The sequence below is a fragment of the Gambusia affinis genome, linkage group LG19, assembly GCF_019740435.1.
Source record: "Gambusia affinis linkage group LG19, SWU_Gaff_1.0, whole genome shotgun sequence".
Taxonomy (NCBI): domain Eukaryota; kingdom Metazoa; phylum Chordata; class Actinopteri; order Cyprinodontiformes; family Poeciliidae; genus Gambusia; species Gambusia affinis.
The window spans coordinates 12,578,054-12,600,135 of NC_057886.1; the positions used below are offsets into that span (position 1 = coordinate 12,578,054).

Below are 22,082 nucleotides of genomic sequence, written 5' to 3' on the forward strand. Positions count from 1 at the left end.
TTGTTGAGTCAAAAAGTTTTGTCCTGAAATTTACTGGTGTACAGGTTATGTTGTTCTTGACAGTTGGTGGTTACCATAGCAATCAGTAACTGCCAGTACATCCACATACCCTGTTGCCATCTGTGGTATGTGCTTTCTTTACAAGTATTATATTTTAGCACATATCTAGGCTAATTTAGTTAAATACATGGTTTCATGTGTAATCTTGCAATGTTTTGTATATGTTTTAAGGATCTTTGAAATATATGCAAATATGCTTTGTCTATATCAAAAGTGCTATATAAGTTTGATGCATTTTATTATTATTATTTTACTTTTATTTCTTTAATTTTTAAGTGTTATATTGAGTTTTGTGCATTTCATATATGTTCAACTGTATATCTATGAACTCTTCATTGGGAACCATTTCTCTGTAGTTAATTTAGGTTTATTTTATTTTTTTTTTCTATGTAGGGGCAAAAGCTGATTCTTTCTCTGGTGTATGTTTTCATTTGAATTTTTTATCGATTGTGTGATAGTCTTTGAATGTCAAATATTTTCTGTACTAAAAGCATATATATTTATTGCTATTTATGTTAAAGATAATATTAATTATGCAAACTAATAATGTAAATTTGTGTTATGTTCATCAATACGATCACACTCAGCTTGCCCCTTTTTCTGTTGCCGTCTGTAACTGTGGGGCAGAAGCTGTTAGACTGATGTATTTATTTTTTCTCGTTAGAATAAGTACCATGAGCCAGAGTGTGTCTGTTGTGAAGTCAACTTACTGGACCAGAGACCGACAGAGAAGAGTCGCACCTGCACAGATGTGGGTAAATAATTTAATAATATTTAACAGATCAGATAATGTTTTCACTATGTTCTATGCATGTGTAAATAATAGGGGATGTAAAACAAATAGTGCTGCTTTGAAATTTTTTTTTACATTTACTGTATCACTCATTGGTGGAGTGATGGCAACAAGTGTACTGAATACTACTTGTGAAGCGCTTTGTACTTTAAAGTTACATACTGGATATTGTTTAGTATCCAATATAGCTGTCATTCATAGATTGCAGTGAAAGTTGAAGGTTTGAACCATTTATTTGCACTTATTACAGTTTGTATCACAATAAACCAATGGCACACATGCTTTACTTTGGCACATTTAACAATCTGCACAGCTGAGTAGTTGTTAGCTTTGTTGTCTCATAGCAACAGGCTCCTTTGATTTAACCAGACTATGGGAAGCTGATCAAAGATGCTTAGCAATTTCTTTATAACTTATTTATCTATCAACAACTCTTGTTTGCTTGTGATAACACTTAGAATTTCTATTTAAATATTTAGTTATTTTGACCTAAAAAACAAATTTTGTCCTGAAAGATTTTAAGTATTTCTGACAGCACAATTAATAAATGACTACCTCATTGCTTTGGCAAATTGTATTACATATTGTAAGTTTGCCATCAAAAAACTTCACTGATCACATTAGTGTAATTGTCATCACCAGATTTCAGAATTAAAGGGCGCTTCTCAAAAACACACACACACACACACACACACACATATATATATATATATATATATATATACATATATCTGACTTGCTTAGCTGTCTTGAAATGAATAATCAACTCATGATTCAGAGTAAACCACTGTTCATTAATGTAGGACCTAGAGACAGGGCGACAGAGCAGGAAGGTAAATCCTGGTGTTGCCTTTATTCCAGTGACCCCACTTTGACCTTCTGTGGGTTAAACCATGTTTATGGGGTCACTGGGAGACCTGAAAAGCTCACCGAACGAAAATATGGTGCATAGTGACATTTTTAAGGAGGTCAGATAACACCATGCCTATAGTTGTGAAACTAAAAAGTATGTTTTACTTCTTCAATACAATACATTGTTCATAGTTGATTTGATTTTCGGGCATCTGGAAATAGAGATTTGGATTATTTCACTTAACTGAATTACCAACATTAAGGGAAAAAGGAAGAGTGTACTTCCTTCTGAGCAGCTATATGATTTTAATAATAGCACAGCATGGCGATAAATTCTGAATTTCCACAGCAGGAGTTTATATGAAAAAAAAAACTTAAAAAGTCCAAAAAGCCCTTACTATTTTGAATAGTGAACAGCTGGTTCCTGAGGGCAGGAGGAAAAGTGAGCGCTAATAGTAGACAGTGAAAATAACAACTGTACTTGACACTAAGTAGCAAGTTTCATGGTGACTTATCAGTTTTAGGAAGCACTGTGCAGGACAAAGAACCTTTGACAAATTGCTATGGATTCTGAAGCGTTTTAATCCAGTTTTATGGAGTTTTTCTCTGAAGAATGGAAATGGAGATGCTGAGAATAAAACAAGGAAGCTTTTCAGCTACAACTCCATCTAAAATTGATGGATTTGACAATCCAAAAAGACATTTTTATGTCTCAAATTGGTCACTTTATGCAAACAACTGCATTGTGCTGATGAGAGGCATTATAAAGCAGTTTTTCCTAAATTGTTAAGGCTGAGAAGAACTGGAATATCTGTTGAGCTTGTGGATCAGATGAGAGCAAAACAATTCATGAAACTTCCAGTAGATCTAATGTTTTAAATGCTTCCTCCCGAAAAAGCACTGATATCTCAAACCCACATCATTTCCATTACAGCCTGAGTAAAGTGGGATACGTATATGGAAATAAAGTTACTCTATATAATTAGTCACTCTTCCTGCTAATTTGGACACCTGCATCCTGTCATAGTTAATGCATCCTGTAAGGTTACAGGATCTCATTGTGATGCTGGTCGCTGGAAACAGATGCAGCGTGCGTGTCTCCATGTCGGCCACCCTGCTGTCACTGCACTGTTTGTTGTGTGGAGGCCAAAAGGAGGCCTTGACGACGAGACGAGGCGACCTCCGGAGAAGGAAAAGGAAAGAAAGGGGGGTGGGGGAGAATATACTGCAAATGAATATGAATGGAAAGAGAGAGATTACTCAAAGATATATATATAGTAGATGAGTCAAAAATAAGCCAGGGCAGCACCTGTGAGCCTGCTGTTCTGATACAAAAGAAGGTTTAGGAGTAACAGACAATAACTCACAAGGCTGAGCCACAGTTAGTACAGACTGTCACTACGACTATATTAGTCAGTGACTGAGCCTAGCATGTGATCACTCTGATCCAAGTTACTGTAGAACCCGCTATAAATACTCAGACGTTCTTGTCTAAGCTTCAAACTAAAGATGAGAACAAGCATTACATATGCGTTCAATATCTATCTGAACCAGCCAGTTCAAGCAATCAGGTGTGAAATATAGACAAACTAGTATTCCCAGTTCACAGATTAAGTGAATTTCTGAAGCTAAAATACATCACAAACAGCAGCTGAAACCAGATATTTGCAAGCACTCAATGAAAAGACATATGACCCTTTTTCTCACTGTCTGACATTCAGTTCCATTTCCCAAAGCTAAATTAAATGTTGTTACATATATCATCCAAGTGTCTTCAAAGAGTCATAGGCAGTCAGTCTTGCAGCAAATCTAAAGAAGCCTCTGACTGAAGTCACTGCTGCTGTATGACAGTCTCATGACTGCCACACATGATCGTCATGACATACCAGAGGCATTATTTCACAGTAACATGTCCTGGAGGATATAATGGTCATGAACTGCTAGCCCACCTCATTTGCGTTTGGTGGTTTTATGGTTAGAGACCAAGAAAAGAAATACATTTGGTGCAGATTTCTGTTGCAGTACCTTTTATATTCTGAAAAAGATGGACTAATCACCGTGTAACAAATGAAACATGTTCAAAGATTTTTTTGCATTCTAGCTTCAAAAGGAAACTGGGAAAAAAATTAAAATGACTTTTTTTACTCTCTATTCTGCAGCCAGTCTTTGCAGAAAGTTGTTGCATCCCACAATCCTAAGTACTCGTGATAAACCTGTGCAATGATTTCAAAAATAAATTAATCTTTATTTGAAGCAGTCAGATATCATGTTAAATATTTTTTTGTGGTTTCTCTTACTGTAGATGTGGGTAAATTTGGGTCAGCTTTTTTTCCCCTTCTTTTTAAATTAAATCAACACATGAATCATCTATTTACCTTAACGAGCTTGACCGTTTGTCTTTCCTATTTTAAATGGCAACTAAACAAGGAATCATAAATTGCTGATTAAAACTTCCTAGACAGGGTGAGATTTATTTAAAAGGCATTTTGCACATTCTTCGGGCACTGTATATGATAGTGTTATGTGTAATCTAACTGGGTATCTCAGTAATGCCCATGTGTAGTAATTGCATGGTCATAAGCCTCTCAATTACCTTATTACATTAACTTGATGAGGGATGTTTCTTTGAAATCAATTTACCGTGATTAAATACGTGTGGTTGTTCAATGATTTCCCATCCCTTTTCACATCTTCCACGGCTCATATAAAAATAATGAGAATGGCAGCACCACCAGTGATATACTGCAAGGGCTTGTCTGCTGATAAGTGAAAGAACCATTAATCTCTCCCAATCCTCCTGTTTCAAGCACTGACCCCTCCTCCACATGGTCCTCCTCCACCCCCTCTTCCCATGCTGTCACTCTCTCAGGCTGCACCTGTCACATTAGTCTCACATCCTCAGCTGCCATTCCATATGATACGCCTCCTTCCTGCTCCCAGAGACTATGTGTCACCCCTTTTTGCCTGGATTTATGAGTATGAAAAGGAAAAGAGCAGGAAAGCAAGAGATTAAAGCTAAAAAAAAACTGCACGTGTCAAATGTAAGTGTGCATATAATTTTCTGCTACAATTGGGCCGGTGCCAATTGTATGTCCAAAAGCCAAAATATGGATTAACACTCAATCGGTGGATTAATTGTGATGAGATCCAGCACAAATATCAACTTCATGCATAGAAGTGACAAGGCTCCTTCTGTTTGCCATGAACTGAAATGGCAGGAGAAGGACAATAGATTTCTGCTGTGATAAAGGCAGAACCAGAATCATAGAGGAGGAGGTGCAGTAGTAGTGGTGGTGGTGGGGGGGTGGGGGGAGGAGGTCACCACTGAAATCCTCCCCGATAAGACGGACTGGAGCAGCTGTGGCAACAAACGTGTGATGAAATCGAGAAATAATAATCCTCGCAGCAGTTTGTTGCTGTCAAGACCGCTGAGATAACCAGTGGAAGCATAAAAATGTTTGTATGCTATTAAACAATGAAAGGCTTGCATGAAATTGAGGCAAGGATATAAAATATTAATAACATCAATCAATAATATAAAATTTATGTTAATGGTTGAAAGTCATAATATCATAGCAATAATTTAGAATTAATTAACTCGTATAGAATGATGCGTTCAAATCTCGCTGAATGTGCAGCTATAATGCAAGAAAATATGAAAATATGTTAGATGCTGTAATGGGAAGGGGATTGGTGTTCATCTTCCAGCACAATAATGCTGAAACACCCGCAAAGATCAAAGTATGTGTTGGTGACCCAGTCAAAGTCTACACCTATCCAAATTACACACAGCAAGACTTTAAAAGTGCTGCTCACAGATTCTCTCCATCCGCTACTTTGTCTTTATGTAACTAATTGGATTCCAATGAAATCTACTTCAAAAACGTTTTGGGGGAAAAAAAAGTTCAAGAATTATGAATATTTTTGAATGGCTACGGTGGCATTCGGTGGAAATTAAACAGCGTCCACACTTTATTAGTCTGAAAAACAACAGCTTTAGGAGCTGACTCGCCGTCTCCAGCTGGGAGGTAACCTACAAACTGAACACATGCCAGTAAACAAGTCATTTATCAGAGTGAGGCGGTTTAACAGGGAAAGGACAGAGAAGTCCGCGCTGAGGGTGTGGAGAGATGTCACTTTCCGTGCGTGTGTGCGCGCTTGGCTGCGTAGCGGGATTACCATTACGCACGTTATGCGGAGCGCTGTTTTGGTGATGCGTTCAGTCGGGAGAGGTGCAGCGGGGAGCTGCGAGCGTCAAACCGGAGACTCACCGGCAGATTCAGCAAAATAAAGAGAGAAAAGGAGGAGGGGCACGGTTTGTTATGGGGGGAATTTTCACTCGTTTTCAATCCCTCTATCCTGGAGAAGATGCGCACCGTTAAACAAAGGATTTAGTTTTTTTTTTTCTTCTTCTTCTTTGTAAGGATACGGAACCTGTCTTGTATTTTAACCCTGAGACCCTCTCCGGTTCGTACTTGCATCAATGCTTGTTTTGGCTCTGAGGACCGCGGACACTGGCTGAATCTCCGGGCACTCGTCTGCTTCGGAGTCCATGTGGAGCGGTAGACGAGCATCAAACGCAGCGAACTGAGCTCAGTCCGAAATGTGACATTTTTAAAATAATATTCAGCATCCCATCAAACCTGGCGACTGTGAATCCCTCTTTATACTAGATCACATCTGTTTACATCGATCAAGGTAGGTGCTGAACGTAGAATGCTGATTGATTTAGTCGTGGGGGTGGGGGAGCGGTGTGGACATCCGTGCGCCTGGTTTATTTAGAGGTCTGTGTTTTAAATGTCCTGAAGAAGATCTGATTTTATTTGGAATCCGGTTGCTGTGTCGTAAATAAGATAAGAGCCGCATCAGTTGCAGTATTTGGGGGAGAAAAACGGGGATGTCTATGCACCAAATGCATAGGTGTGTGACGCGGAGAAGCTGTATGGACACATATCTTGCTCTTAATGGTGCATTCAACAAAAAAAAAAAAAAAAAAAAAAAAAAAAAAAACAACAACACAAAACTGTTTAGAGCACCAGTCGATGTTTTTTGCAAAAAAAATTTTTTCTCACGGAGATAAAGGCGTCTGTGTCTTTTGGCTGCGCCTCCATTTTCATCACACACTAGGGGGGAGGAAAGAGGGTTTCAGGGGTGTCAATCACTTCTCTATTCTCCAGCTTTGAGGTTGGATACCATTCCCTATTTTTGGATCACACACAGTCACGCACCTCAATAACAATGGTTCATAACTGCTGCTCTCCCCCCACCCCCTCAAACAAACACACTCTTCTGGAACCCCCCAGGGACCCTCCCATGTGGCCTTTATTGTTAAACTCGATGGGGGGATAGGGGGTGAAAAGAAAAGGAAAGAAATGAAAAGAAAAAAAAATTGCTTACTCTAAATGTGTGATTGCCTTTAGCTGTTCTTGCAGGTCAGCTAAAACCTAAAAGGAGACACCTTGGATGTGTTCCTCCCAGCTCTGCACATGAGAGTCTAATTTGACAGAAGCATTTTGTATGAAAATGGATGTCAGATTTTCTGTAGGTCAGTATATGACATAGGAGCCTGTTGTCAGTGCAGCATTTGCTCTCTGTTCTGTTTTCCCTCATGAATCAATATTCAGCTGAGTGGAGCTGTTTATTTTCAGACTGTGCATTCATCAGTTAGTTAGCCCCCTCTTGGGAAAAGATGACACGATCATGTCCTCTGGGCTGAAGCCATATGTACCCAGTAGAGATTACTACACAGTGTATTCATTCTCCCATTTTGCAACAATAAACTTCCATGTGTTTCATTGGGATTTATTTGTGATAACTCAAGATAATGTATCAGATACCCATGAAGTGGTAAGAAAATGATACATGCTTTTTAAATTTATTTTATATTATAGAATTTGTTGTGCCGTGCATATGCACTCAGCCTTAAGAGTCAAGAATCTTCCTTTTGCTTCAATCTCAGCTGTGACTTGTTTGTGTCGGTCATTACCAACTTTGCACATATAGAGACAAGTTCTGGCACATTTTTGTGCAAAATACTTTAGATCAGTCAGACTGATTATAGAGTGTCTCTGAATGAACATGAACTTAAAAGTCCTGTCGCTATCCTCTTCCATCCATTTACAAACACAATTTCTGACTGGCTTCCTTTCAACAATGGCTTTCTTCAAACCAGATTTGTGGATGCAATGTCTACATATTCTTCCACATGAGCTATGGATCTCTGCAGCTCCTCGAAGGTTATCTAGGGCCTTGCATTTCAATGCATGTAGAGCTGAAACTCTTTTGGGATTGGTCTTCAACAGCTACGCACTAAAACCGACTTTTTAAGTCTTGTCACATATTCCCAGTGGATTTAGGTCTGGACACGAACTAGGCTGTGATCTATACCCTTTCATTGTATCTCTGGCTGTACGTTCAGAGCTGTTGTTCTGCTGGAAGGTAAACCTACGGCTTAGTGTCAGGTTTTCTGCAATCTCTAATACGTACGATAGTCCTATTTGTTTGGCTCAATCCGTCTTCACAGCTTTCCTGTCTGTGCTGAATAAAGGCACTTCCACAGTGAGCTTGTTTCATTGTAAGCATAGCATGTGCTGGGTGATGTGTTGTGTTAACGTTCTGAAACACTAAACATTTTGTGTTTTGGGCCAAACTTTTTTTTTTGGTCTCATTTTACTCCTTTCACATCCAACAGAAGAATTGTGGCAAAATATAAACTGAACTTCTGATGATTGTATTTTAACAATCGCTTCCTTCTTGGCCATAATCCATAAAGATTATCTTAACTGACCTCTGGATCTCTGCGGCTTCACCAGAGTTACCAAGAGTCTATCGACTGATTCTTTTATTAATGCTCTTCCTGCCTGTCAGTTTAGATGGACATCTGTGTCTCTGTTGATTTGCAGTAGTTTTACATTTTCAAATGATGGATTGAACAGAACTGTCCGAGTTGTTCAGAGCTTGGAATATTGATTTATAACCTAAGCCTGTCTTAAACCTCTCCATGTTATAATTCAATGTGTTCCGTAATAAAACTAGCCTTTACAAAACATCTGGATTTATTGTGAGATAATATTACACACACTGACTTCTGAAGGTGATCAACTGACTTGGAGAATCGGAGGAAAACATTTATTATTTTTTATGAAATGACAATAAACAACATTAATAGATTATAAAGGAACATGATGTGTAAAATGTCCCTTTTTGTAAGGAATTGCTTGTATATGTGTTTTTATAAGGTCAGGTTGTGTTGGAACTTCGCTGCTTCATCTCTCATGTATGCATTTGTGTTCATGCCCCCACTCCCTCTTCCAAAACACACACACCCACACGCGCGCGCACACACGCTCATGCTCACGGCAAGTGGCTCACTCCAATTCCTCCTCCGAGCATCCGGCTGTTCCTCGCTCCTCTGATCACTATCGTGCTCTCAAACCCAATCTGATCCCCTCTTACCCCCCGCCACCAGCCCACCACTCATCCTCTTTCCGGATGTCAATCTATAATTGAATATGCTTAATCATATCGCAGTGAAGCAGAACACATGACACCGGAGATGTGCATGCTCAGGATGCACTTTTTTGCGTGCCATCACATCCGACCGGTCATCCCATACTGTATCTGTTATGATGATAGAAGAGGAGGGAGGGGATGAGAGGGTGGACGCGTAACACTGGCTCTGCTAATTGCGAAGTCAATCAGCATATGGTCTTGCTGTAAGCCCAGTCACATGATAATGAGGCATAATTAGGGGGACCAGGGATCTTTGAGGAGGCAGGGGATGAATATGTGCACTGGCAGTTTCCATAAAATGGCTCCCAAGAGGTTGGAAATATCTCATTCTTTTTAAGCGTGCATTTAATCATCATTTTATTTTTTTTTACTGAACCTTATTTTCCAAACTCCTTTTACATTTAAAAGCAGCTCTGCATCCAAATGTTACAAAACTCAGCAATTATGTCTTGGTAAAAAAAGAAAAAAAATCCATGGGAAACGACCACATTTCCTCACACCTACAGTCAGTTCAAAAGCACCAGTTAACCATGTGAGCATATTTTGGGAATGTGGGAGGAAACAGTAGTACTCAGAGGAAACCTACGCATGCAGAGCGTAAAAACTGCACATGAGATTGGGGCCTGGAACAATCGGCAGCCTAAACTTCTGTATCAAGATAACTTCTTTCAACAGGCAGAATCATTAAAAGGTCCCCACTCTCCAAAAGTAACTAATGTGTATTGCGGAAAATTATTTGAAGGAACCCCGAGAAAGATTATAATGGAAGCCCGGGAGTTATTACATACACTCTAGATACTGCTCTTCATTTAATGAATCATTTTGGAGCAATTAGCAGGGAGCATTTATGAAATTGGTTTAAGTAAATTAGACGTTTTCATAATTAATCATCCCTCAATTGCTGTTTCACTTAGAAGGCAAACTAGACATTCTTCTTTTGAATGACGATTCAGAGGCAGTAAACACAACTTCACCCCTAGAAGAAGTCAGAAAAGCTTTGCACAAAACTGATGGTCTGATTTTATTTATGATTAATTTGTGAGCTAATAACTCGGCCCTACATCTGAGTAAGTGGCGGTGCGGTCGAATACTTGCACATTTTTAGAAACTCTGATATTTTGTGTGTTGCTGAAATAATCTGGCCAAAACTGCTGCAGAACAGAAAGACACGAAGCAAGTCGTTAAAATGCAATAATCGTTCTGATCGTTACCACACTAATTAGACAGCATCTGGCTGTGTGTTGCGTCTGATAATTATAGGAGTCTGTAATTGTTCTGGACCGCTTGACTCATCCCCCCCCCCAAGCTCCCACCTCCCCTACTCAACCCCCATCCTTTTCTGTCCAGCCTGGAGCTCGTCTGAATGACTGCAGTGCTGCACTTTTGTCCTCTCACGCCTGTATTGCTGTTCAGTGCTGCAAAGAATGCATGCTGCATTCACGGCACAATGGGGATTTGTGTTTCAACCATGCATGTTATCCTCATGAGGACATATAATGCATGCAACCAAGCTGAATGTCAAACCTGCAGCATGCCGACAGAGGCATGTTGGACATGCATGCAGCACGCATGCAAGCTTGCAACCTTGTGAGGTGCAGAATAAAGGAGCTCAGTGCCGCCCGGCTGTTTGCACTTGCAGCAGAACTGGCTGGAGCTGGATTGTTCCTGAATTACATAAGAAAAAGAACGAATAAAGACAAGTGGAAAGAAGTGGAGGAGGAGGAAGGACCACAAGGATCTAAGATGGAAGAAAGGGGAAGATGAAGAGTGGTTAGAGGTCTTTTTTAAAAGAGTAGTGTTTTGAAGGAGGAGGGGCACGGAAGTCTAGCAGAATAGAGAATTTGAAATGGAGAACAGAAATGGCGACAGAGAGGAACATGTATGGCGAGGCAGAAGGCCGTTGAGGATGAGCAGGCTATAACATCCTTCCTTTTCACATGCCTCACTAATATGAAAGAAATATGAGGACCTAAGTAACATATGTGCTGCATGTGCATGTCATGCTTAACATGTGGGATTTTACACATGCATGTGCAGCTGAATGCGTCCATGTGGCCGCGCGTGTGTGTGTGTGTGGCCTGTGGTGGCTTCCGGCTCGCAGGTTTTGCCAAGTCCCACTCAAAAAGCAGCCAGTGCAACCATCTGTGCAAGAGGTAGTGATGGGGCAGGAGGACGAGCGAGTGGAAAAGCCACTAGTGTGCAGGATGCAAGCCTCAGCCTCTAGTTGTGCATCCGTCTTGACTACGTGGCTTTATTGCCTCTGTCATTGGAGCGAGACACAGAAGGTGATGAAGATACAATAAGGAAGGAGTGAGCTTTTTCCCCATTTGTGTCCTTTGCTGCTCTATCTCTGTAATTTAGAGACAAGAAAGACTAATCAGATGTGATGTGCCACATTTATGTATAAATTTTGTTGTGCATAAATCTGTGCTTAAAAGCTTTGACTGATGATGGATTAATAATAAGTGGTTTCGAGTTGGTGCAGTATTGCAGGAAGGTGGGAGAAGGAAAAGGGGGAGTTTTGACCCTTAAATGATAATCATGCACACAAATACATGCATGCAACTTGCACTGTTAGGCCTGCTGGGGCTTCCTGGGAAGCTTGAAAACAACAGCTGCCTGTTCAAAATAGATGTAGGGGTACAAATAGCTAACACTTATAAATAAATATGGAGGAGTTACAGTGCAGTGGAAGTAATAAAGAAGAATTTCAATGAAGCCATTAAGTCAAAAAGTAGAAATCTATTTTTTTTCAGTAGTGGATGTGCATTTCAAAAATATTACAATATGGTTTCATTATTTGACCACAGAAGATATATAGAGACGCTCGCCATGTCACCACTGGTAGCTGGTATCTGTGATCAACACCCAGCAGGATGGACCAGTAAATATGTTAGTTCTCATGGACTAAATGGATTGTTCAAGGTAAAAACAACAAAGGATCTGTTGATCCCTTGTTATTGATTAATTATTTCTAAGCATGAGATTTTTTCACATAGAAATATAATAAAGTATAAGTTTAAATTATTCTACAATTTGCCTTGTAAGACCATGAGTGTTTAATTTAATTTAACCTTTACTGCACATTACTAGGCATACTACATTTACAACTGGCTTACAGTTTCTTGTAGTTTAGTAAATCATCCAATCATATGCCTGCAAGGCAATGCATTTAGGCGTCTGGATGTGGTGAAGATTTTGAAAACCCAGCATCTGGATGAGAGAGAAAGCAGATTTAATGAATGCAACATGGCTGTTGGTACCAGACAGGCTGGTTCGAATGGTTCATAAACTGCTTGTCTGCTGGGATTGCCAGGCACAACTGTGTTTTGGTTTCCACAGAATGATCAGGAAGAGAGAAACATATTCAGAAAACAGCAGGTGGCCTTGTGGGTGTCAAGCAAAGAAGAGAATGGACAGAGTGGAAATGTAAGTGTAGCTCAGATAACCACTGATTCCAACCAAGTCAGAATCACATCTATGAATTCACAACATGTAAAAACAGATGGGCAACAGGAGCAGAAAAGCAAACACATTTTGCTAAAAACAGGAAATGTGGGCTAGATTTATACATTATTACTTGATATATAGAATAACAGATTAAAAAACACTGGGTGGCCAAATGAGTCTAAACTGTAACTGTACCATTCAGATGGTACATTCAGAACATGGGGGGAAACAAACATGTAAGAATTCATCCATTTTGTTGTGTATCAACAGTTCGGGCCAGTGGTGGTGGTATAATGGTGTGTAGTGGATGTTTTTTTTTGCAAACTTTGGGGCCCCTTGTTACCAACTAACCATTCTTTAGACATCACTAAATATCTCAAATAGGTTTCTTGAACATGGTGGTGTGCTCACTGTACTCTGTGTCCTTCAACTTGGTCAGATCTTAATGAAAAGGGAAATTTTCATAATTGGTGTGAAGCCAATAAATCTGCAGCAACTGTAAATGGTGTGTACTTGTATAGCACTTTCCAGAGGATCACATTGCTCTGGAAATGTGATGCTCTGGTCACATACACATTCACACACTGATTGTGCCACCCAGGGCGGAGCAAGGCACAGGAAAGGCAGGTGAATTATGCAAAGAACAGGGATCGACCCAGCAATCCACCGATTGTGGGACGAACTCCTACCACTATCGCTGTCCCGTGTGATGCTATCATATCCATAGAGTCAACAATCTCTGACACTTTAATAAAACATCGATATACCTTGAAGAATTGAGTCAGACCTGAAGGAAAAAATTAGTCCAGCCCAAAACTATCAAAATATACTTCATGTAGAGGCTGGTATTGCACAGGTATTTTTTTCATCCATGGTTTTGTAATTTTGGAGAGGCTTCTTGCAGTCTCCCCAATATAGCAAAGTATTAGTCTGTATAAGTGACATGCAGTCCTGCATGTGTGACCAGACTGTTTATTTGATCCTGAAACCCCCCCCAGGAGTCCGCCTGTGTAACCCACTCTGACTCACTGATATTGGGAGTGGGAATATGAAGCTCGGGATATCCAGTGTCCTTTGTGTGGTATGCAAATACTGCAGTAGTCTATTTGTAGATTACATTTCTCATGTCAAAGTTACATCTCCCTGAAGCAAACAATTTGAAGTTTATCCACAAGCATAGAAAAGAGCAGAAAGCACATTTTGAAAGCTGACAAAGAATGCCAGGACACTTTGTGACAGCAACCTGCCAAGAGGATATGTTCATCTATCTGGTGTTGTGGTGCTGTTCAACAAACAAAAGTCTTCTACAAAACACAGTGTGTCAGGTGAGACAACGGCACAGATCTCTGCAAAGCCAACAATTAAATGGAAAAACTCAGTATGTGTGTGAATGTGTGTGGTATGAACACTAATCCTGACAGAGGGCAAAATGGTAGATTGACAGCACTGATGTTGCACACTTCAAAAAGCACTAACAAATACTTGTATTTTTGCTCGAGGTGCAGTGTTCTTGTGTGTAGTGCATTATGCAGCGTCTCACACCTTGCAAAAAGCCTGATAGTGAGTCACAATCTTTTCAGTGTATCTGTATTTTTTTCATGGAAATATTCATGAAGTTGCAGCTCTTGTTTTCCCAGTGTTGTAGCTGCTCAGACTCCAGTCTTACATGGTGAACAGGCTGAAGCCAGCAGATCTGAGCGCTGTTTGTACTCTAAGAGATGCTATTTTTGCCTAAAGCTGTAGAAATATTTTAAAAGAAAAATGGCCACAACCTGCCACCGGTGAAACAGAATGTGTAGTTTGTTTGTGTGTTCAGAGAAGCTTTAGTCATTCACCCAGCATAAACTTTGGTCCTTTGTTCCATTTCTAAAACACAGCAGAAGTCGATTATCTGCTTTGTTTCAAGGACAGACGATTGCTGCGGGAATGACTGATGGCTCAGCTTTAATGGCTCACCAAGATTTGTGACTCATGACCCTTTTACTGTCTCCACTTTCTGCCCTCATGCTCTGCATCATCTTCCTGTCCATCCTCACTTCTGTTCACCTCTCAAAGATGGCGTTCCCACCTGTGGTCCTCCTGCTGCTGGTTGTTACTCATGCCCACGGTCAGAATCCGGCCGACTCCGAGGCTCTCCCAAGAGGTTGCGGCTGGGGTCTCGTGCGACCCTACACTCTCCTGTGTGACCTGGAATCCATCTGGGGCGTAGCTGTCGAATCTGTGGCTGCCGGTGGGACGCTGACAGCCATCCTACTCGCTCTGGTCCTGTTGTGTCGTCTGCATCACATCAGTGAAGCAGAGAAGCGAAGTGGCGTAGGGCCCATTCTCCTCCTGCTCCTGGGGATACTTGGCTTGTTCGGCCTCAGTTTTGCCTACCTGATCGAGCAGGATGAATCTCTCTGTCTGATCCGTAGGGCTTTGTGGGGTCTCCTTTTTGCTGTCTGCTTCTCCTGCCTGTTGGTTCAGGGGGTTCGTCTGCGCAGGCTCGGCCGAGAACGACGAAGCCCCGGCGGATGTGCTCTAACAGGTCTGGCATTAGGTCTGAGTGCCGTGCAAGGCATCATTGCCGCTGAGTGGCTACTTCTGACCGTGCTGAGGGAAGGTAGAGCAGCCTGTCAGTACATGCCTTTGGACTTCTCATTAGCCTGCAGCTACGTGCTAGCCTTGCTTCTCGCTGCCCTTACTGCCGCCTCCTTGGCCCTGTGTGGAAAAACACGTCAGTGGCGCTGCAATGCTGTCTGGCTGCTGGTGACGTGCCTGCTGTCATTGCTGCTGTGGGTGGCGTGGGTGGGCTTCTACCTGTATGGTAACGACTGGCTCGGCAGGTCCCCAGAGTGGAACGACCCTGCCCTAGCGATAGCCTTGGTGGCTCAGGGCTGGCTCCTGCTGATCTTCCATGCTATTCCCGAATCCCACATCTGCTTGAGACCCCCACCGCAACCCACCGCTCCAGACTACTTTGACACATCCCAGAACTCAACACGAATGAGGGAGACAAGCTTTGATGAAGACATCCCTCTGTCTCACCGGCAGTTTGTGGAGAACCAGGGCTATGGATACAACGACGAGAACACAGCAGGTACACCATCGTTCAATATTCTAGAGAGCACCATTTGTGTGGGCAGCTTGTAGGACGAATGTAGGCCAAAGTGAAAAATGAAACTCCAAGAAAGGCTTGCCTGAGAGCCTAGAAATAGGTGTTGGAGGAAAATTTCTGTTGCGTAGGAAGAGTTTCAGGAGGAAAAGCAAAGTGATGAGTCAAAATGAGTAATCTGTATTCTCCTCTTAGGCTTGAGGAGCGGTGGCAGTGCCAGCCAGCACAACAGTAACACGGGTGCCAGGCCCAGTGCTCCCTTCCGCAGCAACGTCTACCAGCCCACAGAGATGACTATGATCCTGAACGGGGGAGCGGTGAGTACATCTTCCCAGTCACAGGTACACGCCGCTTACACGCCGCTTCCACTCCATCACGCCGACCAGACTGCATGTACGTTAGTTCCTTATGGATCATGCGTCATTGCACAAGGAGAGAGAGGTGTGTTCTTGCATGCTCATGTCTCTGCAAATGCATGGACTGGTTTGGTCGCTCATCACTCAAACTCACAAAGTGATTTGTGTGAGTGATTGTGAGGGAGCCTCAGTGTCTTTAACTCGCCCATAAATTGTATTTATTTGTTGAGTGATGCAACTGCCTGCTGGACTGTAACGTCAAGAGGAGTGTACATTCTGGCTGGCAGAGGATGACCACTTTCATAGACGATTTTCCATTAAGTCCAAAATTATTCAAAGCCCGGCAGGTTTAGGTACAGAGAAATCTTTAAATTTTTTAAACACGTTTCTTTTTACTTGAAGTAATATTCAAATTTGAATTTGTCCAGTCAGAGAACACATTTAATTTTTGACAACGAATCTGTGGAAGGAGCTAAAGATTAGGGTGATGGCAAAGAGCCCTTCCAATCTCAAAGACTTGGAGCTCATCACCAAAGATAAATTGTCAAAACACCAGTGGAAATAATGCAAAAAGTTGATTTACAGCTATAAGAAAGATTTGATAGCTTAGACTTGGAGAACTATCACAAGCAATATTTGGACAAAAGGTATACAAGACTGCTTTAAATTTTTTGACATTTGACATCCTTTTGCTTTGCTTATTCTTTGAGAAATACCCATTCTTGGTTCTTGGTTGGCAAAAATAATTTCAAATCCAATTCTGCCAGTGGTTTGAATAATCTGGGATTTAACTATAGGTTCCCTACACAGCAGCACTATAATACTAATACTGATTAATGCATTAGGAACACTGATTTTACTGATTTAACCTGCTTTTTATTAAGGAATATAAATACATATTTGCTAACAAATATTTTATGATGTGCAAAAAAGGGGGAAAAAATTGTTTAAATGTGATTAAAATGTAAAATCAAAGATTGTACTCAACAAGCCTTTAGTTAAACCCAAATATTATTTAGTCTGGAGGCAAAGCTCTTGTCTGAAACCTTAAACTAGTGTAAAGAACCAGGGGAAGTATAGCATTTTGCAATGCAGCTAACCCTTTTAGCAAAACATATTTGACTACATGATGTTACCAGGCTGTTTATCATTTACACATCAATTTCATTTCATCCACAGGTGCCCTCTGCCCCTCCCACCTACACTGGCAGGCAGCTGTGGTGAACAAGAAGAAGGACGATGTTTGATGGAAAATGGCGAGAAGAAGAGGATGGAGAGAGGAAGGGGTCCAGGACTGATTGAGTGGGGCAGGACTCTAGTTGGACTGGACTTTAGGCTTGTGTGCCTGCAGGGCCCTTTCATGTATAGACTTTATCACTGACTGTGTGCCAAACAATTATGGAATGAATGTGAGTGAGACTGAGAGAGGGCCACATATGGAGGACAGAGCTAAAACTTTTCTAGTCAATAAGTATTTATGGAAGAGTTGCAAAACTTGAACTGAAATGTGTCCAGTATGATAGTGGCCAAACAGAACTCACAATATTATCTGAAATTATTATTATTATTATTATTATTATTACAATACATTATCTCTCTTTTTTGGTATGATTGGTTCCGTTGACACTCCAGCACTGCAGGCATCTTTGAAAACTGTGAAAGCAAACTTCGTCCTGTTCTAGCTCTTATCCTGTCAGGTGCAATGTTTTTCTGCTTTACGGTGCTGGCATTGAAGCGGAAACCTTTAACTCTGTCCTCCATCCATTCACACTGTAAGGGTTGAGCCAGAGTGCCGCTCTCTTAAAAACAAGTCACCCTCTGTTGGTGTCTATATACGGGAATGAGTGTGTTTGTGTGATCTGTACAGCTCTCACACTCCAAACCCCCCTCCTCCTCCTTTGGACTGTTAGCCCTGGCCTTTTCCCCTCCTCTTCCCTGCACTGTCTGTGACTACAACACATAACTCTCCTCACCTTGCGTCATCATCCCACTTGCATGGACACATTGCGAATACAAACTGTGAAGTCTGAATATAGAGGGGACAGTTACATGAAGTGAGCACAGACACAACATAAGTAAATCTGGAGGGCCTTACCCATCATGCTGCTATTGAACCGCTTACTAGAGATTTGAAAAAAAAAAAAGAAAAGAAAAAAAAAGCTGAGCGGATCGTGATTGGACAAGGAAGGCGTCAATCGTCAGCAGGGGAGGTGCAGCTTTGGGAATCTGGGTCAGACTTCTGCACTCTCCACGCATCTCCGGTGGCCAGTGGCGGATGGAAGCAGCCAGGAGAAACCGTCACATTAGATGAGCAGGAAGCGGAGCGAGGAAATGAATCGGACTCTTGCTCCCGGTTCCTCTGTCTGTGTTTGTGTGCATACTGTATGTGAGTTTTGTGATTTTGTGAGGGCTCACAAGTTGCTTTCTGGTGCTAAAATTCTTTGCAGTGAGGTATAGAAATGACAGAAACAACGGCGGTGTGGATCCACTCATCAAAGAACAAGTGGCAATATTTAGAGCTGTTCCTGCTGTGTGGAGATCTTCTGGAGTCTCAGAGAGATCAGGTTTACACTGTGTGGTGGAAAGAAGAGGATCAAATGCAGAAGAAGATGCAGGAGGGGGCATATAGAGAGGGATGGTGTTGAGGCCAGATCTTCTTCAGTCACTCTCAAATCTATATGAGAAAATAGCCTTCCAGTCTCTATGTGTGCATGATGTGGGAGCCTCTCCTCCTCCTCCTCCTCCTCTTCCTCACCTTCTCCCTGTCTCTCATAGCTTAAGTCCCTATGCCAAGAAGGACTCCATGTTTCACTGGAGTCTCTGTTTTACATGCTTTCCCTACATCGTGACACCAGCTCTCTGTTTCACCTGAGAAACTGTGTACATAGTAGTGCTGTAATGCTTTGCTTGCTCATTTACGTCTTTTTCTCTTTTTTATTTTAATACTAGGCTGAGTTTAGACACAAGTCATGCACTGGACAACTGATTTTAATTTGGATTAACTTGCTTGCTTTGTGTTTATGCTCTGCCTTGTTTTCATATGCTTTATTTTTCTCTTGCTGGTGTCTTTAAAAATCTTTTTTAGCTAGAGTTTTGAAAATGTTTTTGCCAACGCTAGATGTGCTTTTATTCTTTTTCCTTTTGGACTATTGTTCATGAATATTTTGCGATTCATTTAAAGGGATTTATGTTGGTTATACCTACTGATCGCTGTTTTTATTTTCAAAAAAAAAAAGACAATAGCTGTGAATAACTTTGGCACTTCATGCAGTAAACAAAGACTATTTTTATGAAACTCAGAGCAGAGCAGGGTGGGTCGACCACACTAAATAATACAGTTCCTTGCAGAAGTATTTTTATTCCCTGAACATTTTTAACAGTTCGTCACAATGCAACCATAAACGTAAACATATTTTATTGTCAAATCATAGCATATGACTGACCAACATAAAGCAAGGATAACTGAGATGGGGAAAGATAAATGTTATTAATTATATTTTTATGAAAGATTTTCAAAAACTGTAAATAGTGGCATGCATTTGCATACTTGAGCCAGGGTCGGGTTAGTCTTTTGGAGCCTCTATAATTTTCCTCCAGTATTCTATTTCCACATAATGACATAGTGCTGTGTTTCACAGCGGAGATGGTGTGTTCAAGGTGACGTCCAGTATTAGTTTTCTGCTATATTCAGCATTTTTCCATGTAGGCTTAAAATCTCTATTTTGGTCTAATCTCTTCTGATAAGATTAAATGTCTTTTTTTTCTTGTCAATTTTCAATAAAGGCCAACAAATTCTGTCACCTGAGTTGAGGATCTCTGCAGCACCTCCAGAGTAACAATATGGTATTGTTTAAAAACCTATGATTGATCATTGATCTGTCTGGTGCATTGATGTTGTGAGGCCTTCATAAAACAGCTGGTCTAATATTCATTTTAAATTGGACTCTATTTTAATTTGGTGGATTCTGCACTGAACATTTTTAGGGAGGACTAAATACAAATGTATGCAACATCTTTCTGAATTTTATTTGTAAAATAATTTGAAAGCCAGGCATCAATTTCCTTTACTTTAAAACTAAGCACTGCCTTGTGTATGTCTGTTAGATAAAATCCCAAATGGAATACATAAATGTTTGTGGTTGTAATGTGAAAGCTCAGGAAGTATAAATAATTTTGCAAGGCACTGTAAGATCACCAAAAGCCATGGTAGTGATATCTGAACTTGCATCAGCCCTGAGCTAAGAAAAGTTTGGGGGGTTAGCCCCTGACTGCTGCTGTATGTTTATGTCTCAAACTATGGCTACTCTAAAGCAGGACGACTACTTGCCGGCCCGGTTCATACCCAGACACAGCTTGTCCTCTGAGCCTGAGCCGTGTCTGGGCCAATCCTGGTCAGAAACAGATCAGTGCAAGAAGAGTCCTCAGGGGTTTTCATGGTCACCAGTACATTTCTCACAATCGAGGAGGGATGTTTGAGTTCTCGTGATGTTTTCACTCGGTGTGGATTACAAAAAAAGGAAGAATAACAACATGTTGTGACTTTGTAGATTTTGCACTCGTCAACTACCTATCTGTGCATGCTTAATCACCATTTCTACATATAAGATCTTTCTCAGACGTACTTTTCAATACTAACTATTTATGTAACGGTCATGTGACAGCAATCATAATTTCAGTGTATATCAGAAGTCACACTTAATGTCTGTGCTTTGGAAAACACAAAAGCAAGCTGCTTGTTGTGAAGTAAAGAGATTAAAATCAGAGGTCGGTCCAACATAGAGTGATTCCCAATGAAGGAAACAACATGCCATCTTCAGTGGACCTAAGAATACTTTCCTCTGCTTGGGTTTGAAGACTTAAGGGTTTTAAAAAAAGAGAATCGTCTGACTGATATTGTCTCTGTGTTACAAATCAAGTAGACTGTGGTGAAATTTGCACAAAACTTCTATGTTGAATTTGTTGTCCCTGGGCAGCCTATCTGAACAACGGCCCTCCCTCCCGGGCTTTCCTCTCCCGACTCTTCTTGCCTTCAGACTGTTCCAGCAGGGCAGCTGACAGGGGCAATATTGGTTTTCACAGCTATGACTGTGCAGTGATGAGGCATGCATATGTATAGAAACTTGATTTCTTGATTAGAAAAAAAAGAGAAAAAAAAATAAAACAGTTAACTCTGTTGTTTCTGTAACCGATTCAGGACAAAAAAGTTCAATAAAAGTGTCATGTTTGTAGTGAACTTTTACCTGGATATGGTGATTTATTCTTGTAAATTGTAATTGTTTTGAAAAGTGTAAAAGAAGAAAAGCCAAGTTAAAGTTGAACTTTGGGAGGAAAGTAAAAATTGCAGTCTTTTTAAAGAAACGTAAACTATTAAAAGGTGATATAAAAAAGAAAGAAACATCATCTATCTTTGTGGATACAGTTAATAAAGCTAAACCTGTTGTTTCATAAAAGTAGTTACACATTTTTAAAAGGAGTATGACTTTTTGTATAAGTTTGGCTTATTACTTTAATAAGCCAAACTTTGTTAAGTTAATAACTTTAAGCCAAACTTAAAGTTATCCAGTTTGGCTTATTTTCAGCTCCTAGGTGCCATGCATACTCAGCTTCTTGACGTCCAAAAAGCTTTAAAATAAATCCATAGTTCACTGCAGTGGCAGAATATCACACACACACAAAAAAACTAGAGCTCATAATAGCCCTCGCAATACATAACCAAGATTTTGGCAACTGATGCAGGATCCTTTTGCATTGGACTGAATCCAAATTTTCAACCAATCTGAAAGATGCTTGTTGTGTTAATAAAGTAATGAAGTGCTTTTGGAGAATGAATTAGATTATAATATTTTCCTACATAACAAGTAGATAAAATGGTTATTTCTTCATACTTGTATGCAATAATTTTAACTTCCACTTCCACCTCTAGCCTGGAAACCAGACCCACTTGATCTTTAGCTATGCAGAGTTG

At 40.7% G+C, this 22,082-nt stretch overlaps 1 protein-coding gene across 4 annotated transcripts; it reads left to right on the forward strand.

Moving 5' to 3' along the window:
- Nucleotides 1–81: 81 nt before the first annotated feature.
- Nucleotides 82–21,356, forward strand: gprc5ba (G protein-coupled receptor, class C, group 5, member Ba). Of its 4 annotated transcripts, none has more exons than XM_044101370.1 (5): nt 82–125; nt 725–815; nt 14,723–15,746; nt 15,957–16,102; nt 17,297–21,356. In XM_044101370.1, the coding sequence occupies exons 2-5, from the start codon at nt 735–737 to the stop codon at nt 17,339–17,341; spliced, it is 1,296 nt and encodes a 431-aa protein (XP_043957305.1). In that variant the 5' UTR covers nt 82–125; nt 725–734; the 3' UTR covers nt 17,342–21,356. The 4 variants fall into 4 exon arrangements, with proteins under 4 accessions (XP_043957305.1, XP_043957306.1, XP_043957307.1 ...); XM_044101371.1 differs by having other exon boundaries at nt 15,957–16,078; XM_044101372.1 differs by lacking the exons at nt 82–125; nt 725–815 and adding an exon at nt 5,783–6,403.
- The last annotated feature ends 726 nt before the right edge of the window (nt 21,357–22,082 follow it).